Source organism: Colletotrichum costaricense, assembly GCF_030867565.1.
Source record: "Colletotrichum costaricense strain IMI 309622 chromosome Unknown Scaffold_2.1, whole genome shotgun sequence".
NCBI lineage: Eukaryota > Fungi > Ascomycota > Sordariomycetes > Glomerellales > Glomerellaceae > Colletotrichum > Colletotrichum costaricense.
The window spans coordinates 2,642,762-2,665,786 of record NW_026848231.1 but is presented as its reverse complement, the minus strand read 5'-3'; the positions used below and the strand labels follow the sequence as shown (position 1 = coordinate 2,665,786).

At 43.3% G+C, this 23,025-nt stretch overlaps 7 protein-coding genes across 7 annotated transcripts; 3 read left to right on the top strand and 4 right to left on the bottom strand.

Annotated features, from left to right (window-relative positions):
- Positions 1-48: 48 nt before the first annotated feature.
- CCOS01_02524 (uncharacterized protein) lies at positions 49-1,367 on the top strand (the record flags this gene model as incomplete). Its single annotated transcript, XM_060450713.1, has 2 exons — positions 49-95; positions 161-1,367. 2 exons carry the CDS (start codon positions 49-51, stop codon positions 1,365-1,367), a joined length of 1,254 nt encoding a protein of 417 aa, XP_060319363.1.
- A 51-nt stretch (positions 1,368-1,418) lies between these two features.
- CCOS01_02523 (CAAX amino terminal protease) lies at positions 1,419-2,524 on the bottom strand (the record flags this gene model as incomplete). The annotated part of the gene is made up of 3 exons (XM_060450712.1): positions 1,419-1,901; positions 1,972-2,355; positions 2,429-2,524. 3 exons carry the CDS (start codon positions 2,522-2,524, stop codon positions 1,419-1,421), a joined length of 963 nt encoding a protein of 320 aa, XP_060319362.1.
- A 285-nt stretch (positions 2,525-2,809) lies between these two features.
- CCOS01_02522 (uncharacterized protein) lies at positions 2,810-3,235 on the bottom strand (the record flags this gene model as incomplete). The annotated part of the gene is made up of 1 exon (XM_060450711.1): positions 2,810-3,235. One exon carries the CDS (start codon positions 3,233-3,235, stop codon positions 2,810-2,812), a length of 426 nt encoding a protein of 141 aa, XP_060319361.1.
- Positions 3,236-4,839: 1,604 nt separating this feature from the next.
- CCOS01_02521 (uncharacterized protein) lies at positions 4,840-5,040 on the top strand (the record flags this gene model as incomplete). Its single annotated transcript, XM_060450710.1, has 1 exon — positions 4,840-5,040. One exon carries the CDS (start codon positions 4,840-4,842, stop codon positions 5,038-5,040), a length of 201 nt encoding a protein of 66 aa, XP_060319360.1.
- A 1,240-nt stretch (positions 5,041-6,280) lies between these two features.
- Positions 6,281-7,801, bottom strand: CCOS01_02520 (uncharacterized protein; the record flags this gene model as incomplete). Its single annotated transcript, XM_060450709.1, has 4 exons — positions 6,281-6,489; positions 6,884-7,202; positions 7,564-7,713; positions 7,781-7,801. 4 exons carry the CDS (start codon positions 7,799-7,801, stop codon positions 6,281-6,283), a joined length of 699 nt encoding a protein of 232 aa, XP_060319359.1.
- Positions 7,802-9,080: 1,279 nt separating this feature from the next.
- Positions 9,081-12,088, top strand: CCOS01_02519 (uncharacterized protein; the record flags this gene model as incomplete). The annotated part of the gene is made up of 3 exons (XM_060450708.1): positions 9,081-11,269; positions 11,350-11,774; positions 11,829-12,088. 3 exons carry the CDS (start codon positions 9,081-9,083, stop codon positions 12,086-12,088), a joined length of 2,874 nt encoding a protein of 957 aa, XP_060319358.1.
- A 752-nt stretch (positions 12,089-12,840) lies between these two features.
- Positions 12,841-14,804, bottom strand: CCOS01_02518 (MBOAT family protein; the record flags this gene model as incomplete). Its single annotated transcript, XM_060450707.1, has 5 exons — positions 12,841-13,271; positions 13,340-14,361; positions 14,445-14,544; positions 14,637-14,681; positions 14,783-14,804. The coding sequence occupies 5 exons, from the start codon at positions 14,802-14,804 to the stop codon at positions 12,841-12,843; spliced, it is 1,620 nt and encodes a 539-aa protein (XP_060319357.1).
- Positions 14,805-23,025: the final 8,221 nt, after the last annotated feature.

The following is a 23,025-nucleotide window of genomic DNA, read 5'->3' as shown; positions in this document are numbered from 1 at the left end:
GTCTACTAAGCAACTTGGACGATCGATTCATCTTCCGCCACCATCACGATGGCAGGCCTTGCCGCTGACACTTGCCCAGCAAAGGCAGAACCAACGTCAGCTCTTGTCCCATACGCACGTTTCTGTGAAGAGTATTCCATACTAATTTACAACGTCATAGCCTCTCCTTCACGCAAGGCCTTATTCTTGGCCAGCTGTCAGTGGTTCTCGTTCTTGCCGCCTTCATCAAATTCTTCATCTTCGGCGACCCTCCCTCACCAGAGGTGACAGCATCACTGAGAGCAACAGAGCGTCGGTCAAGGACCCTAGCTCATAAGCGCTCTCTCCTCAGTCTTCGGACGGCCAACGCAAAGCATGGCCAGCAGACGCTTAATCGGAAGAAGTCGAGCGTCCTCCGGAACCCCCCGAATCTTACCATCGGTTCCATCCTCAGCAAAACCTACTACAATGTCGATAGTCACCAGCCAGAAAGTTTGGACTGGTTCAATGTCCTCGTGGCGCAGACAATTGCCCAGTTTCGAAGCGACGCACAGCATGACGATGCCATCTTGAGCTCTCTCACCAAGGCACTGAACGGAGGATCGAGGCCCGACTTTGTAGACGAGATCCGCGTGACGGAGCTGAGCTTGGGAGAGGATTTCCCCATATTTAGCAATTGTCGAGTCATACCCGTTGATGAAGACGGCCTGAACTTGGGTAGCGGCAGGACTCTCAACGCGAGTGCGGCAACGAGGGATGGCGCGAAGCTGCAGGCTCGGATGGACGTTGACCTCAGCGACATGCTCACTCTCGCTATCGAGACAAAGCTTCTCCTCAACTATCCCAAGAACCTCAGCGCTGTTCTGCCCGTAGCACTCTCAGTCTCTGTCGTAAGGTTCAGCGGCACCTTGTCGATTTCCTTTATCCCGAGCAACCCTTCACAGTCCACCCCGACCATGATGACTTTCAGCTTCATGGATGATTACCGCCTCGACCTGTCAATCAGAAGTCTTCTCGGAAGTCGTTCAAGGCTGCAAGATGTGCCTAAAATTGCTCAACTGATCGAGTCGCGGTTACACCGTTGGTTCGACGAGCGATGCGTGGAGCCGCGGTTTCAGGAGATCGCCTTGCCGAGCATGTGGCCGCGCAAGAAGAACACCAGGGGCCCTGAAGATGGACTGGCCGAGATCAACGCGTCGGTGAGTAGGGCAAAGGGGAAAGATATAAACCCGAATCTCCGCGCAGAAGCTCGAAGGGAAGTTGAAGCCGAGGCAAGGACGCAGACAAGTTGGGAGCACGATTCGTTACGTCGACGCAGGATGCGTAGTGACGACGGGTTGACGATGCCCGGCGCGATGCCCGGGCTAGATATCGATATGAAGACCTGATGTGGTCATTGCTAGAGCAGTATCTAATGTATTTACAACCTACAACGCACCTCAGAATCCCTGCGGAAACAGGCTCGCCGAGGTCTGGGTCAGTGGTAACAAACTTCTCCACCAAGTAATGGCTCCAACGAATAAAAGTACATAGTAAATCACCGTCCATTTTCGACTATCGGCAGGTGCATAGTGTCCACTGACGTGCCAGTAAGGCTCGACAGCCCCCCAGAATCGGGGCAGGCCCATTACATTGCAGAATGCGTGCACCAGCACGATGGCTAGTAGGCTCCCTGAGCGGAGGAAGAGGAATGTGGCATAGGCGCCGAAGAGAGAGGTGTAACTGAACTGCAGAATTGAGCGTGCCACTGCGGCGACCAGAGGCACCTTGGGGTGGGAGATGCGGAACTCATAAAAGTGATGAACATGAGCAAAGCCGAAGATGACGGGAGACAAGAAGACGGTTTGTGTCAATGACATGCGAGCGCAGAGCATCAACGGAACAGAGGCAGAGCGGAACAGCATTTCCTCAGTCAAAGGTCCCTTGGTATCGCATTAGCATCCCTAGAAATGGAGCAGATGATACGTCTGGGGCTTCCTTGATGCAACTTACCATGACAATGTTCCGCCAGGTTGTCAACTGGGTCCAGATACGGACAATGGGGCCAAGACCGTGCCAGTCTTCCCAAAGGCCGTCTATGAGAAGAGTCTCGTACAGCGGACCAGCAAACAGGATTGCCGTAAGGAGAAGGCATAATGCGGACTCGAGTATGCCGATGGGCCAGTATCCCATAGCATGAAGTGGTCCATAAGGTAGGGTACCGTCAGGTAGACGGGCCAGGATGATGTAAGTCAGGGCGGAGCATGATGCAGTAGAGAACAGGACAGATCTGATGCGCGTGCGAATGACGACAGGGTCGTCTCTCGACAGCGTTGGTGATGGACGGCTGGCAGGCGAGATGTAGAGAGGGGCCACGTAGATGGCAGTATAAACAACCTGGGCAGGCGAGTTAGCGATTAAACAAGCACATTGACGGAGGTGGAAGGAAGTGAGAAATCATTCGCCTTACCAGCATCGCGCACGCCGTCAACGGCTGTATGAATGGAGGGGCGGTCCCGGGAAGACTTGTGCCAGACCGCGAGTCGGGGTTATTGGACGAAGTCATGGTGAACACCACCGGCGCGACCGCGTTGCCCGAGATGTCTGTAGTAGTCGGGGGATCAACTCAGCACTTGGCTACCAATTCCCAAGGCATGTCAAGAACGGCTATGAATATACCCTGAGTTGTCTCTTCAACCAGGTATCATGGTAATTACTGGAGGAGGTGAAGTGAGGAAATTACATAATCGTTCGGACATTCCGGTGGAGCATAGGTAGGTATCCGTACTATAAACGGATATTCGCAGCTGCATCCAGCTGTCAGCGTAACACATACACAGTACACAGGTACCTAACGAAGTCGAATCTTCTTCGCTTTCAATGACCCCACAACATCCAATGCAGGATCCTGCGCAGCACTTCTGAGTACTTGACACACGACGGGACATGGGGACCTGGAGCGAAATACGCAAGGCACTGAGTACGGATATGAGATCTCACTTTCGACTTTCAAGATGGGAAATGCCCCTGCGTCGTGCTTTCGAATTGGGAAATTGGATGCTGAGCTGTCAGACACCTGCGGACCGTAGTGTCCATGATTCAATTTGTGCCTGCAGACTTTTGTGCAGTAGCGCACTGGTACTACGGATACCTGCGCCTTTGGGCCCTTGAGGGGGGACACTACTGCATGCACGAGGGAAAGGACACCGACAATATGCTGAACAGTGCAAACGCGAAGCGTCCGCGAGGTGGACGCGCCCCGTTGGTGTCGTGGCATTATCCATGGACGGAGGGGATTGTCACCGCATCACCATTGACAAGGCACAATTGGCAGTCTAGGATCAAAGCAACCTTACCTTACTCAGTGGTGAGTGACCAATCAAAAGAGTCAATTGGAACTTCTCATAGAGAAACATGCCGCCAATGAGAGAACGGGATGCCTGACTCCATCGCTGCCCCTAAAAGGTTGCTCATGGAAATTAATCCCTCTTGCAAGTTGCCAGTCTCCAGGTTCCAGTTGTCCAGCATGCATCACGGCCTCATCCTGCAACCATACTTACTCTCAAGGGCGTATTCGCAGCATTCTCGTCATGTCCGCCTCATCTCAGTGTAGCCAGCTTTTCTTGTGCAAAAGAGACAGTGGCTCGGTGTATGTGGGGCGAAAGTCAAGACAAGTGACAACCCTCCCCAACACTTGCTCTTATCAATTTGTCCCCGTCCCACGCGAGAGGGTCCAGCTTTTGTTTCCTCGCCATGTGCATCTACCCATGCAAGTGCACGACTCAGCCATATCGAGACTGACATAATTTCCAGAATTTATCCGCACTTTGGACACAATATTTCTTGTATTAGTAAAAACACAATCGGATCAAGATATGCTCTATGCTATTCGTGCATATCTAGATTCCAGAAGCATTGAGCTCAGATATAGCCGGGTAATCGTGAAGCGAGCGAGTGTTTTAAGCTTCCCCGTCTTCACAGCAACGGACCACCGAGCACTGTCAACGACGACCCGCCGTCACTGTCCAAAGTCCCGGCCCAGGCGGTGTAACTTCTGAATACGAATACACAGTAAGGTAGGTGATGGTCACTGGTCCCTCCTATGGCGCACGAACTTTTTGCGATTCTGTACCAAGACGAGGGGACTCACCAGGTTTTTAATAATGATTTCAACTGGGACTCTGGCCCGGATCCCAGAGTTGTTTACAACACTTCCGCTTGCGGTAAGATGGTCAATAAAGTGGCCAAGTTTTATCCCCCGCCCGCTTTCTCTATCCGCTGTATCGTAAATACGGATAGTGCAAGTTGTGCTCATTTTCGAAAACATAGCTCCGCACCTCATCAAATGTTCGACAGGCATGGGATGATGGGAATTGTGGGATAAAATCCACCTGCGCCAGCTGGCACCTTGTTTCTCAAGGTGCAGCCCAGACGCGACCTCGGCCAAGGTACCGGTGAATAACCTTCCACTGAAATGTTTGCAGTCGGGACATGCCACCCAGCGGCTATGGCACAGAAGCGGCGACCAACCACAGTGAGGTTGCAGATGGTGATAAGCGCCGGAAAACCGCCCACGCTGTTTCCTCGTGTTCCCCGCGCACTCTGGAAGTCTCGTGCTGCTGCTGCGACTGGGAATGTTATCAAGTGCGAGTTACTCTGTCAGAACCCATCCGCTGGCAAGAAAAGAATGGAAGCAAAAGGCGACGTAACATCGGGACACAAAACTTTAGCTGTGTTTTGGCGGAGCAGCCTCTTCTACTCTAGGTTACACCCTGCATCTCACCGCCAAAGCTCAGGTGCGATCCTGAGATGACGTTCATTGTGGCCCAAAGGGGCTTATTTCGGACCACTGAAGATGATTGGGAATGCCAACCTCCGCTGATGCCGGTATTGGTGTCTGGACAGAGAAGTGGTATTTTTTCTTTCCTTTTATTTTTCTTCCTTTTTTCATCTTGCCAACCGAAGTCAGTGCAGCACGGTGCACCGGATGACAGGGCACGGCGACTCGCCGATGCGGGCCATATCCGTACTTCGTCTCCTTGCTTGCCTACATTTTGCGACGGCGTGTACTCAGGCCGCTGAATGGCCGCCCGTCACTGCAGCAGCAGAGGCCAGTGTCCAAACAAAGTGCTGCAAGTTAGTAGAACTGACATACTTGGACCAGTGTTGATCGTGAGCACGGATTCCCTAGAGAGAGAAGCCTTTGAGCTTCGTGTTGCTGATGAGCTAGGTATGTCTCAGTTCACCTTGAACTAAGGTACGGTCTGATACCTCTACTCTTTCTGGGCTAATGATGAGTTGGAACTCCGGGGCCACCCTGCTTCACCGAGGTGAGCCCACCTAAACCGTTTACACTTCCTAACCGTACACACTAATAAATGGGATGATGGACACCGTATCCGTTATGTGCCAATGTCTCCGTTCTCATGAAATTGTCCAGCTGTTCTCTGCAACTCGTCATCAAGGACCCAAGAAGCTGGCTGGACTGACAGGGAACAAGGGAACAAGGGAACATGGGATCATGGAAGCATGGAAGCATGGGTGAGGAAAGAATGATGATGGGGGCCCATTGGATTGATTTCAACGCCGTGGATCGTGCGTATCCGTTCTCTCAGTTTCCCTCACAGACATGGCGCGGAGAGCGGGAGCTAATCAGCTCACGAATGGACGCTTCGAGGCTTGGAGGGCTGGGCGGTTCACCACATGGAATACTTCGTGAAAATGCTGGATAACCTACCCATGCTTCGCTGTGTTCCTTCATGTCTGGGGGCTCCGTTCAAAGGACCGTGTTTTCAAGGCTATGGAGGCGCGCTACTTTAAGTGCAAGGGACGTGCTCTCGGAACAAATGTTTTTTTTTTCTTCTTGGAGACTGGGAAAGCTGAGCTACCTACCTAGAGCCTGCTTGTTGTTTTCTCCCATCCCTAAGACTCTACGCGGATGCTGCGTGTGTAGGTATCCGTACTTCGTAACTGTCATGTTGGGGGCGTTTCTTTTTCCACGTTCACTCTCACTCTTACCGTGCTTCACTATGAACAAGCATGATGCTCCGCACTCGGCTCCATCTGCCGGTAAGCCATGGTATCCCAAGGTTCAAGTATCCGTACCTCGCCTATATCTTTCCCATTACTTTGGGATCTGGGAACGTATGCTACGCAGTAATTAGTGTGCACGATACCAATATCTCGTTTGCTGAGCTATAGAGCAGTTTCAGTCTTCCCTGCCCTACGTTGGTCACTAATTAGTGCGGTACCATCCGTATGATATGGTAGCCTTACCCCAACGCCGCATCTCGGGCTCTCAGCCCAGGACGCCCTTGACCTTCTAGTCGTTTTCCTTGGTGGCGCCGTCGAGCAAGCGATTGCCCTTGGCCGGGTCATCCAGACCTTGTGCTCGTTCACGGGTCAGGGAGCTCCTTGGGGGTGGCCTTGGATCGGGCGTTCCTCCCTGACGGCGGCGGTTTGTTTTGTTTTTCTCGCCAGACTTTGCGAACCACGTCGACGTGGGAAAGGCATAATTAATAATAATAGTTGCTGCTGTCGTGTGTTGCATTTAGCAGCCGTGTGTCAAAAAGGCCTCGACCCCATCGCCATAACGGGTTGGCACTGCTACCCTTCTTCTTCTTGTCCTCCTCCTTATTCCTCTCCTTTTCCTTGCTGGAGATCAGCTGGTGAAGATAAAGGACGTGGTTCGTTCCATTGGAGGACAGCTGGCGCGCATCAGACTCGACAACCCGAACCATCAACCAACCCAGGGACGATCCCATACGACGCAACGGCTATCGAATCGTCCCCCTTTCCTACGAATACACTACTGCGTAGGTATTCCGCGCCGCCCACCGTGTCGGAGTGACTCTAGCCAGTTGGGTCTCCCGCCGCCGCCCCCTGGTTCTCCGGCTCGAGCCAGTCCGGCCGACATTCCACTTACAGACGGGTGCTGCAGCATAGCCGCCATCAACCATTGCCGCGCAAAAGTCTGGCCCAGCTTCCAAGCCCCTGATCTGGCTCGAGTGTCGAGTGTCGAGTCTCGAAAGCAGCCCTGGCCGGCTGGCATTTGATGGTGTCAAGTGTCGAGGCCCAACCTTGCCGCTCATTCGGCCACTCCCACTGCCAATTCGCAGCAGCATCCCATTACTTGTGCAGAAGTCCCCGTTCTGCATACGACGCAACGAGCCCTCGACCGCCTTTTTCGCATCCAGGGCCGGCCCACTTCCGCTTGGGTGAGCAAGAATTGTCGTCGCGCTGTGCTGTCAGGAATCAGAAGTCGGGACCCAAGAGTTGGACCTGCATAAGACCCGGAGTCTCTCTTTCGAACAGAAATCATCCAAAACGTCGGCTTGACTGGCGGCTGGCGACAAAATAGCCGCTTGGCTGGAGACTAACTGTTCTTGCATATCGATTCAGATAGGCAGTCGTGGACGGGGAGCGACCTGTATCTATTTATTGGAAGGGGGAAAGCGAGGTAAGTGGCCGACAACATTTCTTACCTTTCTTGCCTCTCCTGCCTTCCATTCTTACCCGAGGTGCCTTCCAAGTCTAGAATTCGAGGCTTTCGGTTTCCGTAAGTACCTTGCCATTCATGAGTACCTACTTACCATACCTACCTACCCGTACGGTGTACGGTGTATCTGTACGGATACCTGAGAAGTGAGAGGATTGGAACACCACCTGTTTCTCCTTGTCTTTTTCTGCTTTCCTCTCGGCTCCTGCCTTGGTCTGCTTCCATTCCCACTTGTTCCTCTCCTCCTGCCCTGTGGCCTGCCCTGTCACCCTGTCTAGCTCTTCACCACGGGTATCCTTCACCTGCAAGATACCCTGCACTTACTGCTTCACCCCGGTCGTTCATTGCGGGCCTGGTATCCGTAGTGTACCTGGCTGTACCTACCTGGCCTAGCCTCCCCCCCCCCCCCCACACACATACACACACACACACGCAAACGCACCTCAATCACCTTGTACTTGCAGGCTTGTAGACCACCAGATGGGAGAAGGGGAGGCTAGAGCTTCTTGTCCACTTCCATGAGGTGGCAGCCAGAGCTCGGAGGTGCCCACCCCAAGGTACCTTAATGTCGTCTGTCCGCCGTCGTGGTGTCTTTTCTGGTCTTCTACTCCTCTTCCTGCGCTCCCGAAATTCTTTCCCTTTCCCCCTTCCTTTTCGCCCTCTGTCTCTCTCCTCCTCCGGCCCTGTGGTCCATCTTTCGTCGTGCTTGCCGACGTCTTTTTCTTGTCTCGTCTTTTCAATTGTATCTCAAGGCCATTTCGCCTGTACTAATCTCACACTCTCATTTATCGTCTCTCGTGACGTCTTTTCTTTGCCTTTTCCCTTGTTCTTCTTCATTGTCACACTCTCTTATACCTATAGTACATTATCTTACACATCTCCGAATCCAGTCAATCACTCACTCATTTCACCAAATTTTGGCCGCCGCGGCTACTCCACACGCAACAACATAAACCACCAACGAAGAATTCCACTCAATCCACGCGCCATCCATCCATCGACGACACTCTCTCAACCAACACACATTCACACACCTGTTAGGTATCTTAATGAAGAAAAGCGGCCGTCTCATGCATTTGGTGCATTTTCATCTGGACCACTCCACTCGAGTCGAAGCAACACGGAACCTCTCAAGCTTAACGACCACATTGGACGTCTTGTACTCGACCAAATCTATTTCGACGGAATCCCCTTCGGAATTTTCGAAATACCACCACGAATTCTGACTGCCCCGAGCTAGAGCTACAACTACAACAGCTAACTACTTCCACACACCCTTCTCCACGGCGCTGCATGACCTCGAGAGCCGGAATTCGCACAATCAAAGCCAACTGTGATTGTTTCTCATCCTACCTTTAATTCGAGATAGCTAGAGCACAGACCGGATCGGTGTCCGTCACCTTCGTCACCCCCAGCTGTGCTGGTCTCGAGTCAGCCGCTCCGAGAATTCCATTGCGCTCGGCCCCCGCCTGCTCCCGCAACCGCCCTATCCCGTTAAGCTTGGGTGCCACTCGCACTCCATGGCTCGGATAACCCACGCCGACAAAGACTACCCGCCTCGACCCTTACGCTTGTCTGCGAAAGCCACCGGTTTCTCCTCCCTCCCGCATCCACCTCACGGAGCATGTCCGGCTCCGGGTCCGGGTCTGGGAGCCCCTCTCGGGGCAGCCCTTCCCGGTCCCAACGGAGGCCGTTGCATGAGCGCTCCAATTCCCAGTCTAATTCCCTAGCCATCCGCATCGTCCCCTACAGCCCGCCTCGTCCAAGCCACAAAAATCGAGACTCAACCGCCTCAGCTTCGTCATCACGCACCCCCACATCGACGACCGCACTGCTATCTCCCAACCCATCAGGTTACGATCACACCAGCTATTCATGGACCGACGACCGCACCGCCAGCCGCGCCAGCGATCGCTACTCCCACAGACGGTCTCACTCTTCCAGCACACGAACCTCAGTGCTATCGCCAGCCTCCTCAACCTTCCCATTGGTGAGCGCCAAGGATAGCGGTGTTTCAGGCTCGAAACTGCGATCCGACTCTTTGCCCGGCGACGAATCGTCCCCCACCACCCCTGTCCCTACCACTCCACCACATCAGACCGATATTTCCCACGTTAATGCACGATCCCGGTCTACCCAACGCAGCGCCGACAATGAGCCTGTCACACCCTCAGCGAAGCGCCCCTTGTCCCGCCGTCGCAATCTCATTACGCTCAACGCCGATGGCAAGACCTTTTCCCTATTGCCTCAGGGGCAGCGGGCCGGAACCCAAGGAGACCACGCCTCTAGCACCGCCCCAAGGTTATCACTTTCGACTACCGCCTCGCATGAGCGCCTTTCAGACGCCTTCAGTGAAAATCGTCCCAGCTCAACCGTGACTTCCTACCCGGATCAAAGCTTCGCTTCCACGTTGACCCCGGCATCCTCGACCACGCAATTAGCAGGTGATTCTATTACCAGCACAGCCGGGTCTTCGTCGTCTCCCTGGAACTATCGAATGGTTGGTGGCCTACGCAAGGTTCCCAACACTCCCGATCTCAAGCAGAAGCAGAAGTCGACGCTACTCTACCCGGAATCCGATCCAGCCTCATCGTACCTGTCATCCCCATCAGGTTCTCGACTCGCGCCGCTGCCAGAGGCGCCAATCGCTGCTGATTCGTCTGAATCCTCCGAGCCCCACGATTTGCAGCCCAAAACCTCCTTTCAGTCATCCGTCACTGCGTCCACGACTTCAGAAAAGACGAACTACAAAGTCTACGGCTCCAATTCTCCCCAAGCGACCGACACCGACAGCGTTTTACATGCGCCATCAACGACCTCCGAGACAACAAACTACAAGGTATTCAGTTCCAGCTTACCTTCTTCGCCCGAGCGGGAGGAGTCGTTGCAACCGCCATCCTCGAGCCACTCCAACTACGTAGTCCTTGGCCGGTCTTCGCCTCCAGAACCATCTTCTGCCGAGAGAAGTCCTCCAAAAACGGCCGATAGCGAACAGAATTACGTTGTGCTCGGCGCATCGTCCCCAGCACCATCTTCCGTCGCCTCTAGCCGCCGTTCCCGTATCAGGCCCGAGTACTCGCAGGAAAGCCTTTTGGTGGCTCCGCTGAAACCCTACAAGGCGAAGAAGAGGACCAACGAGAGGTTTGGATACTACAAGTCGCGTTCGAGGGATTCCTTGCGTCGTGCAGCGTCGGTGAAGTCGATTTCCGGCTCGCTCACTCTCGAAGCAGCCCAGAGTTTCCTCGCCTCGCCTGCTGCGTTCTATCGATCCCGTGTTCTGGCCAGCCAGCCAGGTCGGCAGCCTGACGCGCAAGCTGCGCCAACGGAACCCGCCCCCATTTCTGTTCCTGCTGAATCCCATATGACCACTCATCCTCACCAATGGAGCTCACAACTATCCACCGTGATTTCGGAGAGTGAGGGGGACAGCGAGCCTCCATCACGTTCCGTGTCCCCATGGTCTGTACCTGGGAGACGGGGTAGCATACCGTTGAGCAGCCATAGCCGGCAGATGCTTAGCATTTCGTCGTCGCTAGCTGCAAATGAGGAGCGCTCACTCTCTCACTCAAGATCCTTCACGGACTCTCTGGAACGCCCTCAAGCTACACACAGCAGAGGGAATACGCTTCGCATGGTCAGCGATCGAGACGAACATGGCGACGGTCTGGCAGAGCTGAACCAGCTACATCAACGGCCTTCGCGGACCGGCCTTTCAGGCTTCTTCTCGAGTTCCTCGTCAGACCGGAACCTCCACTCCTCCAGTAGCTCCCGTGCGAACAGTCTGAACTCGGCGTCCATTCCCGCTTGGGCCAAGTAAGTCGACCCGATGTCCTGCAGGAAGCATTATGATACCGGTAATTGGACCTCAAGCTAACATACTCGCCTACTTGTAGATTCTACTACGGAAGCGGAGAACGTCGATTCCTTGCCAGCTCTGGAGACTCAATTATGTCAGATCCGAATGATAGCCGGCCACCAAGCTCATTCCAAAGCCGTTCCCCCAGCGTTGAACAGCTTGCCATGAACATCTATAGCCCCAGGCGACGGCCAAGGGAGGTAAACCTTGCCAACCCTCGGCCACTGTCAGATGTCGGCTCCATGGAAATCGGCCAAGCACCGTTCACAGACAACCGAATGCGCAGCGGGTTAAGGAAGAAGACATCCAGCATCTGGTCACCCCACTTGCGGCGTGATCAGAGGGCTGGTCGTCACAGCATCTGGGAACCACCTTCTATGACGTGGTCAGCCGAGACGAGCATGCTGGGGAAGCGAAACGTGCAGGTTGCTTTCTTCGCTCTGGGATTCATCTTCCCATTCGGTGAGACACTCCTACTCAACGGCACTGTATTGACACAAGGCTAATCTGAGCCAGCATGGATGATTGCTGCCTTCCTTCCGCTACCCCCGGACCCTCAAGCTGAGATGGCCGAGCGCGACCCACGATCAAGCCTGTTGGACGAAGAACGAGACCTTCCTCGGCGAGTTGCAGCGGTTGACGAGACTCTTTTCCAAAGCGCCCGTTGGTGGCGTGCTCTTAACCGGTACATGTCCGTCATTGGTCTTCTAGTCGTTGGCGCCATTGCGGCTCTCGTTGTCGTCGGCGTAAAGCAAGGGTGGGGCCAAATGGTGTAGCTGCCTACTCCATGCTGCCTCCTTTCTAACTGTATGCACCACCTCAAATAAAGGGATATGGTGCCCGAACACGCCGCGGTACACAGCTTTCGGCCCCAGCAACAAACGAGTATTCACCAAAAGCATCATCGGCCGTTGAAATCCAGCGCATCGGCAGCACGATTGGGGTAACGACTTAATCCCTTCACGAATCTACGACATCATTTATTCTTTTTCTCATATAGACATGCACATACCAAGTTTTCTCGGCGGCCGACCATCTGGCCAATTCTATCATCTAGTCTAATGGCTCCGCACAACGACGACGGTTGCTAGCCATGCAGTTCGCTGTAATTGTACACCTGGCCAGACTGGGCCATACCCTTGATGACAACATGATGGCATTTCCTTCTGATTTTCTCTCGTTGGGCGACTTGGATTGCTTGACGATACCCCCCTTGGTTTTACACGGGAGTCAAACATGCTGGGACTGGTGTTGGGTGATTGGAGACGACTGAGCCAGACAGTGGCATCACGTTACTATTGTGGGATATAGACATCATATTATAATGGTTTAGTTTTAGATCTGCATAGCCTGAAATGTCTAATGACCTGCCCTTGTAGGGCAGCTTGCAACCCAACGCCTCGCCCATTTCGCGACTTTGACAACGGCTCTAGGCCCATTAACGCTGTTTTCATGTATGCAGGAACAAAGGCCGCTTTGGATGAAGACGGGAACAATTGTCTGCAAAGATGCCGCCCTTTCCCAATCTTCAAGTAGCTTTGCTTCTTTGTCTGGCTTCCACTTCGGCTTTGATTTCCTCCATGGCCTCGTCGATCTCTCGCTGAGGGTCCGCCGACACGCCCAAGACTGGTTCCCGGCCTGTAAGACTGTCTTGGCTCAAGGTACGGGTCAGCTTGGCACCGCCTTTGCCTTGACGTGCCTCGAGTTGCTTGCGAAGGATTTGTTTTGCCGGAGAGGCAAAGAAGGCCATGGAAAGCGCAGTGCCGACAATGGTATAGAAGTAAACACGAGCCCAGACCTGGACCGAGCCGGAGAACTCTAGAACAAGGAATGGAGTGACAACGAAGGACATGCCGATTTGAGTAACGAAAAGCGAGAGGACGTCGTAGTAGACCTTGTTGGAAGTAGGCGCACCACTGGCCGCGTCGAGGAAAAAAGCGCGAAAGTAGCGGCGATAGTCTATCATAAATGTTAGTCGATCATGCACTCTTCTAAGCCTACAGTAGCTCTCTCGTAGGTGTACTTACTCTTGGCTACAGTTTGAATGAAGCTGGCTAGGATGAAGCTCATGTAATAGCCAGGATAAAAGCCGTGCCAGAGGGCACTAGTACTGAATGTGAGAAGGCTGGCACGGAATCCTGGCTTTTTCCCAATAGGCGTAACCCGAAGGTATACGTAGTTCCTCAACCAATTATTGGTGTTGATGTTCCAGTTGCCAAGGTAGGCGCGCGTGTTCTGGGCTGTCTCGACGCCCCAGGGGTTGATGTTTTGTAACCTGTTCCATGATACTTTACCGGTGACAGGATCAACGCCGTTATAGCCCAGGCCGGCCAAAATACAAGCGCCCTCGGTCAGGCACCAAACTCCATAGTATTTCAAACGAGCGGTAAATCCGACCATGTGAAGAATCCATACCCTGTGGAAGAACCCATGATCCATATACGAAGGACTCGTTAAGTAGGTGATTGGGTAGTAACCAGAGAGAATCATGAAAAGTGCAATCCACCCCAGACCACTGGCCGCTTTCAAAGTAGCAGGTGTCCCACTGCGAGGGATCTTCCTCTTCTTCCTGACAGGAGGCTTCTTTGAGGGGTCGACTTGGGCCGGAAGGTCAAACATTGTAGTGTCTATCCATTTGCGATAGTCGGTGTAGTCAAAAGCAGGTCCGGCGAAGAGCGAAGGAAAGAAGAGTACGTATCCAGCATAGTCCATCATACTGGGTAGCTCGATCAGTCTTCTCTCTTTCTGGTACTCGGATACCTGGTCGTCCGGGAGCTGACCGTCCGCGACGTTCCAGCAGAAACCGCTAAGCTTCATCAAAAGCACCATCTGGGCGCCAGTGATATCGACGGAAGACGGGCTATTGGCCACCTGACGAGCGATGTGACTTATGGACATGTGGCCCATGAGAAATGTGAAGCCGACCCATGGCATGAATGGGCTGGTACGCATATACTTCGCAATGCTGTAGATGCCGGCAGAGGCGATAGCAAGGGTGCGTACTCCATCCCACAAATCGAAAAGCCCGACCAGATAGAAAGTAGAGGTGCTAGTCCAAGAGTCGAAGCGTCAGCCATAAGACCGGTTGGAATAGACAAAGAAAACAGCTTGGGTATCTGCTGGGTAGCATACCTTATTATGAAGAGGTTTTTGAGGTCAGGCCTGGAGTCGGGAACTCGTTTGAGCAAGCCGGCTAACGGATATGATATGAGGAACGAAAAGACGAGCTTGACTGGGAAGTCGTGGTGTCAGTGTTGGTGCTCTATTAGGGACGGGGGTTCGTAGAGCTTCGCTATGTAGCCGAGCTTGATGGGAGGGACCGACGTTCGTCTGGAGATGCGCCGATGCGAGAAGCAAGAAGCTCGAAAGCTACAGAGGCAAGCAAACGTTAGCAAGAGAGGCTCCAGTAGTGGAAGAAGCCGGCATAGGCAGAATGAACAAGTCGTTAGTCGAGGGTGCATATTACGTACGCTTATGAATGAAGGGCAACATGTTGGCTAGAACTGCCGCTGCCACTTATCGAATAGATCCGAAAACGACGACAAAGTGCAAGGCTAACTTGCAATAGGAAAAGGCGATGAAGATACGCTTAGTCCATATCTCCTTGGAGATGAGTTAGAGGAGAAGCGAAACACCGAGAGGTGGAGGCTCGGAGAGATCGAGTTTGCGCCGAGGGAAAATAAGCAATTAGTTGGGGAGTTATCGAATGAGGGTTTTTGACTTTGGTGATGGATGTTGGGATCATGTGGCGGCGTGCCAACTTCGGATGGCGGGACGGGAGCTAAAGCAGGCAAGAGACAGCTGGTTATGCCAACACAGCTATAATTGCGGATCGTCCTAAGAAGAAAAATCGAACAGCAGTTTCGTGTGACGGCTGAAATGGCACGTGGACCTGTTGGCGATGGGCCATTCTTAGATCGCAAGGGGGAGGGGACGGTAAAGGCATCCCCTGGAACCCCCACTAACTAAACGATGCGAACGGATTTTCTTATCTCCCTGTTACGACCTAATATACATAACAAGGCCAGGGCCTTGCCCCACAGGACCTACGGCAGCTACTATATTATATATATAAAAGAACGAACTTAGGGTAACTCCTCTCGGGATAAAAGAACTATAAATAAGTTACGTAACTACGATTATATAATAAAATAAAGAACGGATACCCGTAAATAAGTAAAATAAATAATTATAAATAAATAGGACGGACGACCGTTTAGTAAATAGTTAGATAATAATAAGTAAGAATATTATAAAGGATATGTTTAAGAACGAGACTTATATATAATATAAACTAGAGCTAGGCTTAAAAATAGACTTTTTATAGCTTTTTTAGTAATTAATTTAGTATTAAATTTTATAATTACTTTTAGCTATCCTTATTAAGAACCCCTTTTAATAAAACTACGATTAATTATTAAAGCTTTACTTATTTTATAACTTATTAATATAGTTTTAGGGAAGCTATTTATAATTACGATACTATTTACTTAGTATTTATAGCCTTAACTTTTACTAAATATACTTATTATAACTAGCTAGCCGTAATATTTTAATTACTCTTATTTAATAAGTTTACTTTTTAAAAAACTAACTAAATAATACGAATATATTAACTATTAATAATAATAATATTACGTAGCCTATTAGAGTAGCTATACTTATTATTTAATAGTTATATAATATAATATTTAAATTTAAAAATAAAAACGAGTAACTTTATGCTTAGTTTATAGCGCCCCGACCTCCCTTAGTACTTAGAGCTAAGTACCCTAAACCGGAACTTTATAACGGGTCCCCGGATACTCTCTAAAAATTTTTTATTTAAACTAGGGCCTACTTACGCTACTATAAAACCTTTTTTATTATTAAAGCGGATAAGGTCTATTACGTAACTTTATTTTTTAAAAAGGATGCCCTTACTTAGTTCGAACCTTTTATAAAAGACTATTTTAAAAATAAACATAATATCTAAGATAAAGATATTAAAAAAATCTTCGATAACTATAATAAGTTCGAAAAAAGACTTAAGGAAACTTTTAGTAACCCCGATAAAGAACGAATTACTAAACGAAAACTTATAACCCTTATATAAAAGGGGTTAGTTAGTAAGTACGCGTTAAAATTTAAGTAGATTACTTCTAAACTTAATTAAGGTAATAAGGTACTTATAGTAGCCTTTTATTATAACTTAAAAAAAGAAGTTAAGGACGACCTCTCTTAATAAAACCGGCCTAATAAACTCTATAATTATATTAATATAATAGTTAAGATTAATAATTAACTTTACGAACGACGCTTTAAATAAAAAGGATAGAATACTTAGAATAACCGAGCTAAACCTAATAGTAAACGTAAGTATAGACTAACGACTATTATAATAGGGTATTATAACGGACTAATAAACTTTAGTATTACTAAAAAAGAATAACCTTATTAAAAAAAGGACTTTAAATACTATAATTACGATAAACTAGGATATATAGTTAGAGATTACTAATAACCTAAACGTATTTAATACTAACTTATTTTAAAAAAGCGAGCTAATATTATAAGTAAAGAAGTCCCCTATAAGTAACTTTTATAAATAGCTTATTACGATAATAGCTATTTTGCTTATTAAAATAATAAGGAATAAATAGGATAGTACTTAAAGTAACTTAGGAATAAGGGACGATCCGGATATAATACTATATTATTTATTAGAACCCTAGCGGTAATAATAAAAAAAAAAAAGATACTTACTTATTAACCCTATACTCTTAAGAAAAATAATATTAAATATATTATTACGCTCTCTTAAATTTATAAAAATATAGAAAAGAAAGCTAAAATAGACCCTATTACGAAGGATATACTTTACCTCCTCGAAAAACGGATTAAATAAAGACTCCTAGCTAATATAAAGGAGTAACTTTTTAAATTTAAAAAAAGAGGACCTAATATAAAAGAAATTATAAATAGCCTCGTTTATATAGTATAACAAAACTATATAAACTAAAAGCTACTTATTAAATTAAAAACTAACTTAAGCAAAATTTTAACTAAGTCTATTTATATAATAAGATAAGTAAATATTAATAAGAAATTTATTTATAAAGTTAAAGAATAGCTTAAAAACCTCGTACGCAAAAATAAGATCGAAGTATTTAAGAGGCCGATTCTTAACTTCGGAATTATAAAAAAAGGGAAAATTAACTTTAACCTTAAGGAAAAAAAAAATATTAAAATAAGAACTAGCTCTTTTTATTTTAATAAAATAAAATTACCCTATAATTCGGACGAACCTTATAACGTCGCTTAATAACGTACTTAAATAGAGATCGATTATAAAGTACTACTTAGTATTAATAATATTAGTTCTAAAGAGGATAATAACGAACTACGGTATAAATATATTTATCTATTTAAAAATAACTAAACTATTTAGTTTTACGGAATTAAAAAACGTAAGAAGGTTACGATAACCCCCTATACGGATAAAGACTACTCTCTATTTAACCCCGAGGACCCCTTTTATAAGGAATTATTTTAAGTAGAGTACCTAAATAATAAGTACCTTTAGTACCTCGTATATAAATAAAATAGTCGCTTTTATTTATAAAGATATAATAATAAGCTTATTAAAGATATTTATATAAAAGACTAACTACTTAGCTAGACGTTACTAAGTCTTAATAGTAATAATAAAGTAATATTCGGCCTAGACCCTAGCTTTTTTATAAAGTACCTTAATAGCGAATATATAAAATAGGAAGACTATAAATACGATTAATATTAAATTTACTACGTTAAAAAAGCTAAGGTATAAAGAGAATAATAAGAACTACGCGAGCAAGGTACTTAGTAAAAAAAGCGTATATTAAAAAACTAAAAAAGCTAATTATAAAAGAACGATAAAAAGTAAAAATAAAAAAAAAGTTCTTACGTATAATTTAATAACATAACGACGTATACTTATAAATTAACCTTAATATCTATAAACGAGGACTAAATACTATTATTAATAGTAGCGTATAAGAAACTTATATTTTACTAAAAGTAATAAACGAACTTAACTTATTATAAGTATAAAAAGATAACTTATATTAACTATAAATAGTAAAAAAAGAACGAGTTAATTATAACTATAGATATATTAATTAAGAGACCGTATACCTCTTAATATATATTAATAACTAGTAAGAATAATTATAGTACGATATTACGGAGATTAGAGATATTAATATTATTCTAAAAATCTCGTAGTTATAAAAGTATAACTTACGGATAGATTAGACTACTAGCTAGGTCCTCTAGAAAAATCTAGTTACTAAACGACTTAAAAAGAAAAAGGGTTTAAATGGATTTCTAATAGCTCTTAAAAAACGAGAATAAATATAATATATAGCTTTTATTAAAATAGTAAAAAGCTCTAAGAAGTTCGTAACTAATACTAACGATCGAGGATCGTAACGACTCTAAACTATACTTAAGGAGTACCGGATATATATAAAATTATTTATAAAACCTAAAGAAATAGGATTACTAAAATATAGTAATTAAAATATAAAAATCGAATTTAAAAAAGGAACATAACCTAGGTTCTATTTAATATACTTAATAAATTAAAAAGAATAAGAGTATCTTAACAAATATATTAACGAGAAACTCGAGAAGGGATATATTTAACTATCGAACTCTCCCGCAAGATTCCCCTTATTCTTTATACTAAAAAAGGGCAGAAAATTAAGACCTATTATTGACTATAAAAAACTTAATAAAATTATAAAAAAGAATTACTATCCCTTACTACTTATTACTAAGCTTAGAGATCTATTTTACGGAGCTAACTAGTTTATTATTATAGATTTTAAAAAAGTATTTAACTAGATTCGAATTAAAAAAGGAGACGAGTAAAAAACGGTATTTTAAACTTATAAAAGACTTTTCGAATACCTCGTTATACCCTTTGGACTTATTAATACTCTAGTAATTTTTTAAACGATAGTTAACTACGTATTCCGGGAGTACGTTAATATTTTTATTATTATCTATATTAATAATATCCTTATTTTCTCTCCTAACCTCGAAATATATAAAAAGTATATTTATATAGTATTTTAGAAGCTCTAAAACGCTAAACTATATACTAAACTCTCTAAGTATAAGTTCTATATATAAAGGGTAGACTTTTTTAAATATACTATTATACTAAGATAAATTTATATATAAGCGTTAAAAATAGAAGTAGTTAGGGACTAGCCTATATTATAAAACGTTAAGGACGTATAAAGATTCTTAAGATTCGTTAACTTTTACTAATAATTCCTTAAGGACTATACTAATATAATTAAACTTCTTAATAACTTAATATAAAAAAATACTCCGTTTATTTAGGATCCTAAGTATAAAGAAGTATTTATTAAAATTAAGAATATAATTATCTCCGAACTAGTTACTATAATCCTAAACCCTTAAAAACCTTTTAAAATCGAGACCGATACCTTAAACTTCGCTATAAGAGCGGTCTTAAGATAACGAGATAAATAAAAAAAGCTTTACTTATATTACTTCTACTCTAAAATATTCTATAGAGCAGAATTAAATTAATAAATTTATAATAAAGAACTAATAATAATTATCGAAGCATTTTAAGAATAGAGATTATAATTATTTAGAACTAAGTACGAAGTAATAGTTTATATAAACTATAAAAACCTTATAAACTTTATAACAAATAAGAACCTAAATAAATAATAAGTTAAATAGAGCGAATTCCTATTTAAATATAACTTTTAAATTATTTATTAAAAAAGTTTAAAAAATAATAGAGCGGACGTTCTTAGTAAAAGACCTAATTATAAAGTCGCGGTTCCCGAAAAAATATAAGTTATTTTTAAATAAGAAAAGGATAGTAGCCTTATACTAATTATAAAACTTTTTATAATAACTAGAAGGATTAATACTAGCCCGATTAAAAAAATAATCCCTAAACTTATTATAAAAATTTATAATATACTAGTATACGGTTACTAAGGAATTACTAAAACGTAAAAACGGATTCGCTAGTATTATAATAAATCTATTATACGTACTAAAATTATAAAAGTAATTAAAGACTACGTAACCTATAAAAAAAGTAAGAATAGCCTATATAAGCCTTATAGCGAGCTATAACTATTATAATTACTAATAGAAATATAGTAATTAATTATATAGGACTTTATTATTAAACTACTAAAGTTTAGAGAACTATTTACTAAAATATAATACGATAGTATCTTAGTTATAATTAACTAACTTATTAAGTTTACGTACTTTATTCCCTATAAAAAATTAAGTACTATAAAAGACCTAGTATATATATTTACTAAGGTTATACTCTCGAACTACGGTTTATTAAAAAAAATTATTTTAGATAGAAATAAGCTATTTACTTCGAAGTTTTAAAAATCCCTAATTTCGTAACTTAGTATAGACTATAAACTATTAATATTATTTTACTTACAAACCGATAGATAAATAAAAAGGATTAACTAGATTTTTAAAACATACTTTCGTTATTATATAAACTACGACTAAGATAATTAGGTAGTATTTTTACTAATAGCCTAGTTTATATATAATAGCACAGTTAGTAAAAGTATAAAAAAATCCCCGTTTTACCTTAATTACGGATTCTAACTAACCGCATATAGAAAAGTATAATAAGGACTATAAGCTATTAAAGCTATAATAAACGTGAGTAAACTTAAAGAGATTTATTAATAAGCCTTACTAAACCTCGAGTTTATATAACGGTATATAAAGAAAAATATAGATAAATTAAGGATTAGAGAACTATTTTTAAAAAAGGGGAATAGCGCCTACCTCCTTTACTATAATATTAAAATAAAATAACTAAGTAATAAATTAGATTATAAAAAACTTAGACTTTTTAAAATTATTAAAAAAATCTTATTAGTTAATTACGAATTAAGATTATTAAATACGATACGATACTATTCCGTTTTTTATATTTTATTACTCGAGCTTATATTAAAGGGTTTATATATAGAAGATTATATTATTATTGAACTAAACTAACTAGAGTACGAAGTTAAATAAATTATCGATTATAAAGTTAGAAATAAGACGTAGGAATTCTTAATTAAATAGAAAAATTATAAATACGAAGAAAATATATAAGAACCCGTTACGAACCTTTAGAATTCCTAATAACTTCTTAAGGAGTATTAAAATTAAAATTAAAACTAGAACTCTTAATTATTACGGCGTCCTAATTAACGACCCTAAAAGTATTATTAGCCTATACCTCCTAGGCTACTAAGGAAGTATTTTTAAAATCCTTAGGAAACTCCTCTAATATAACTCGACTTTTTTTAAATACTATTCGTTTTTAAGAACGAAAACGTTCTAACTTAAATAACGACTTATTTAACTTAGTCTAAGCTTATTAATAAGCCTTAGCTTTTTTTTATAACTCTATAACTTTTTTATAAAACTACGACTCTTTTACTTTTTTTTTATAATTAAAACGATTAGACTTTATTATTAATTAATTAACTATATCTAATTAGCTAGATTTAATAAAATAGAACTATAATACTTATAAATATAGATAGTATTAGTAAAAGTATTATACGAAATACTTAAACAATAGTATATTTCGTAAATATTAAAGTTAAAAAGAACTAAATAATAAATACCCCGCGAGTAATAATTTAAATAAAGTATTATTTTAATACCCTTATTAAAAAAACGAATAATATATAATAATTTATAACGAGACGTAACTATTTAAGACTTCGATTTTTTAATTTAACTTAATATTATATTAGTATATTTTAAGGAAATACTTAACGATTCTCTAATTTAGGAATAGACGACCTATTTATAAGCCTAGAGGACTAGACCTTTAAGAAGAGAAGTTAATATTATAACCTAATACGTATAATAAGGCTAGGGCCTTATTTTATAAGACTTATAGTAACTATTATACTATATATATAAAAGAACGAACTTAGGGTAACTCTTTTTAGGATAGAAGAACTATAAATAAGTTACGTAATTACGATTATATAATAAAATAAGGAACGGATACTTATAAATAAGTAAAACGGATAATTATAAATAAGTAGGACGGACGACCGTTTAGTAAATAGTTAGATAATAATAAATAAGAATATTATAAAGGATATATTTAAGAACGAGATTTATATATAGTATAAACTAGAGCCGGGTTTAAAAATAAACTTCTTATAGTTTTTTTAATAATTAATTTAGTATTAAATTTTACGATCGTTTTTAGCTATCCTTACTAAAAACCCCTTTTAATAAGATTACGATTAATTACTAAAGCCTTACTTACTTTACGACTTATTAATATAGCTTTAGGGAAGCTATTTACGATTACGATACTATTTACTTAGTATTCGTAGCTTTAACTTTTATTAAATATACTTATTACGACTAGTTAGCTATAATACTCCCCTCCTCTAAAAGAAACTTTAAATTTTATAAAAAGAGAAGAGTAAAACGAGAGGAATTTTAGTTTATCGTTAATCCTTTTTTTTTTCTCTAAAAATTAAGAAGGATTTCTTAAAATAGCAAAGAAAATATTATTTATTTATAAGTATTTTTTAATTATTTTTAATTATAAATATTTAACTCATAAAATGAGGTATAACACGTATACTTTATATATAATTAACAAAAAAAAAGAAACCTT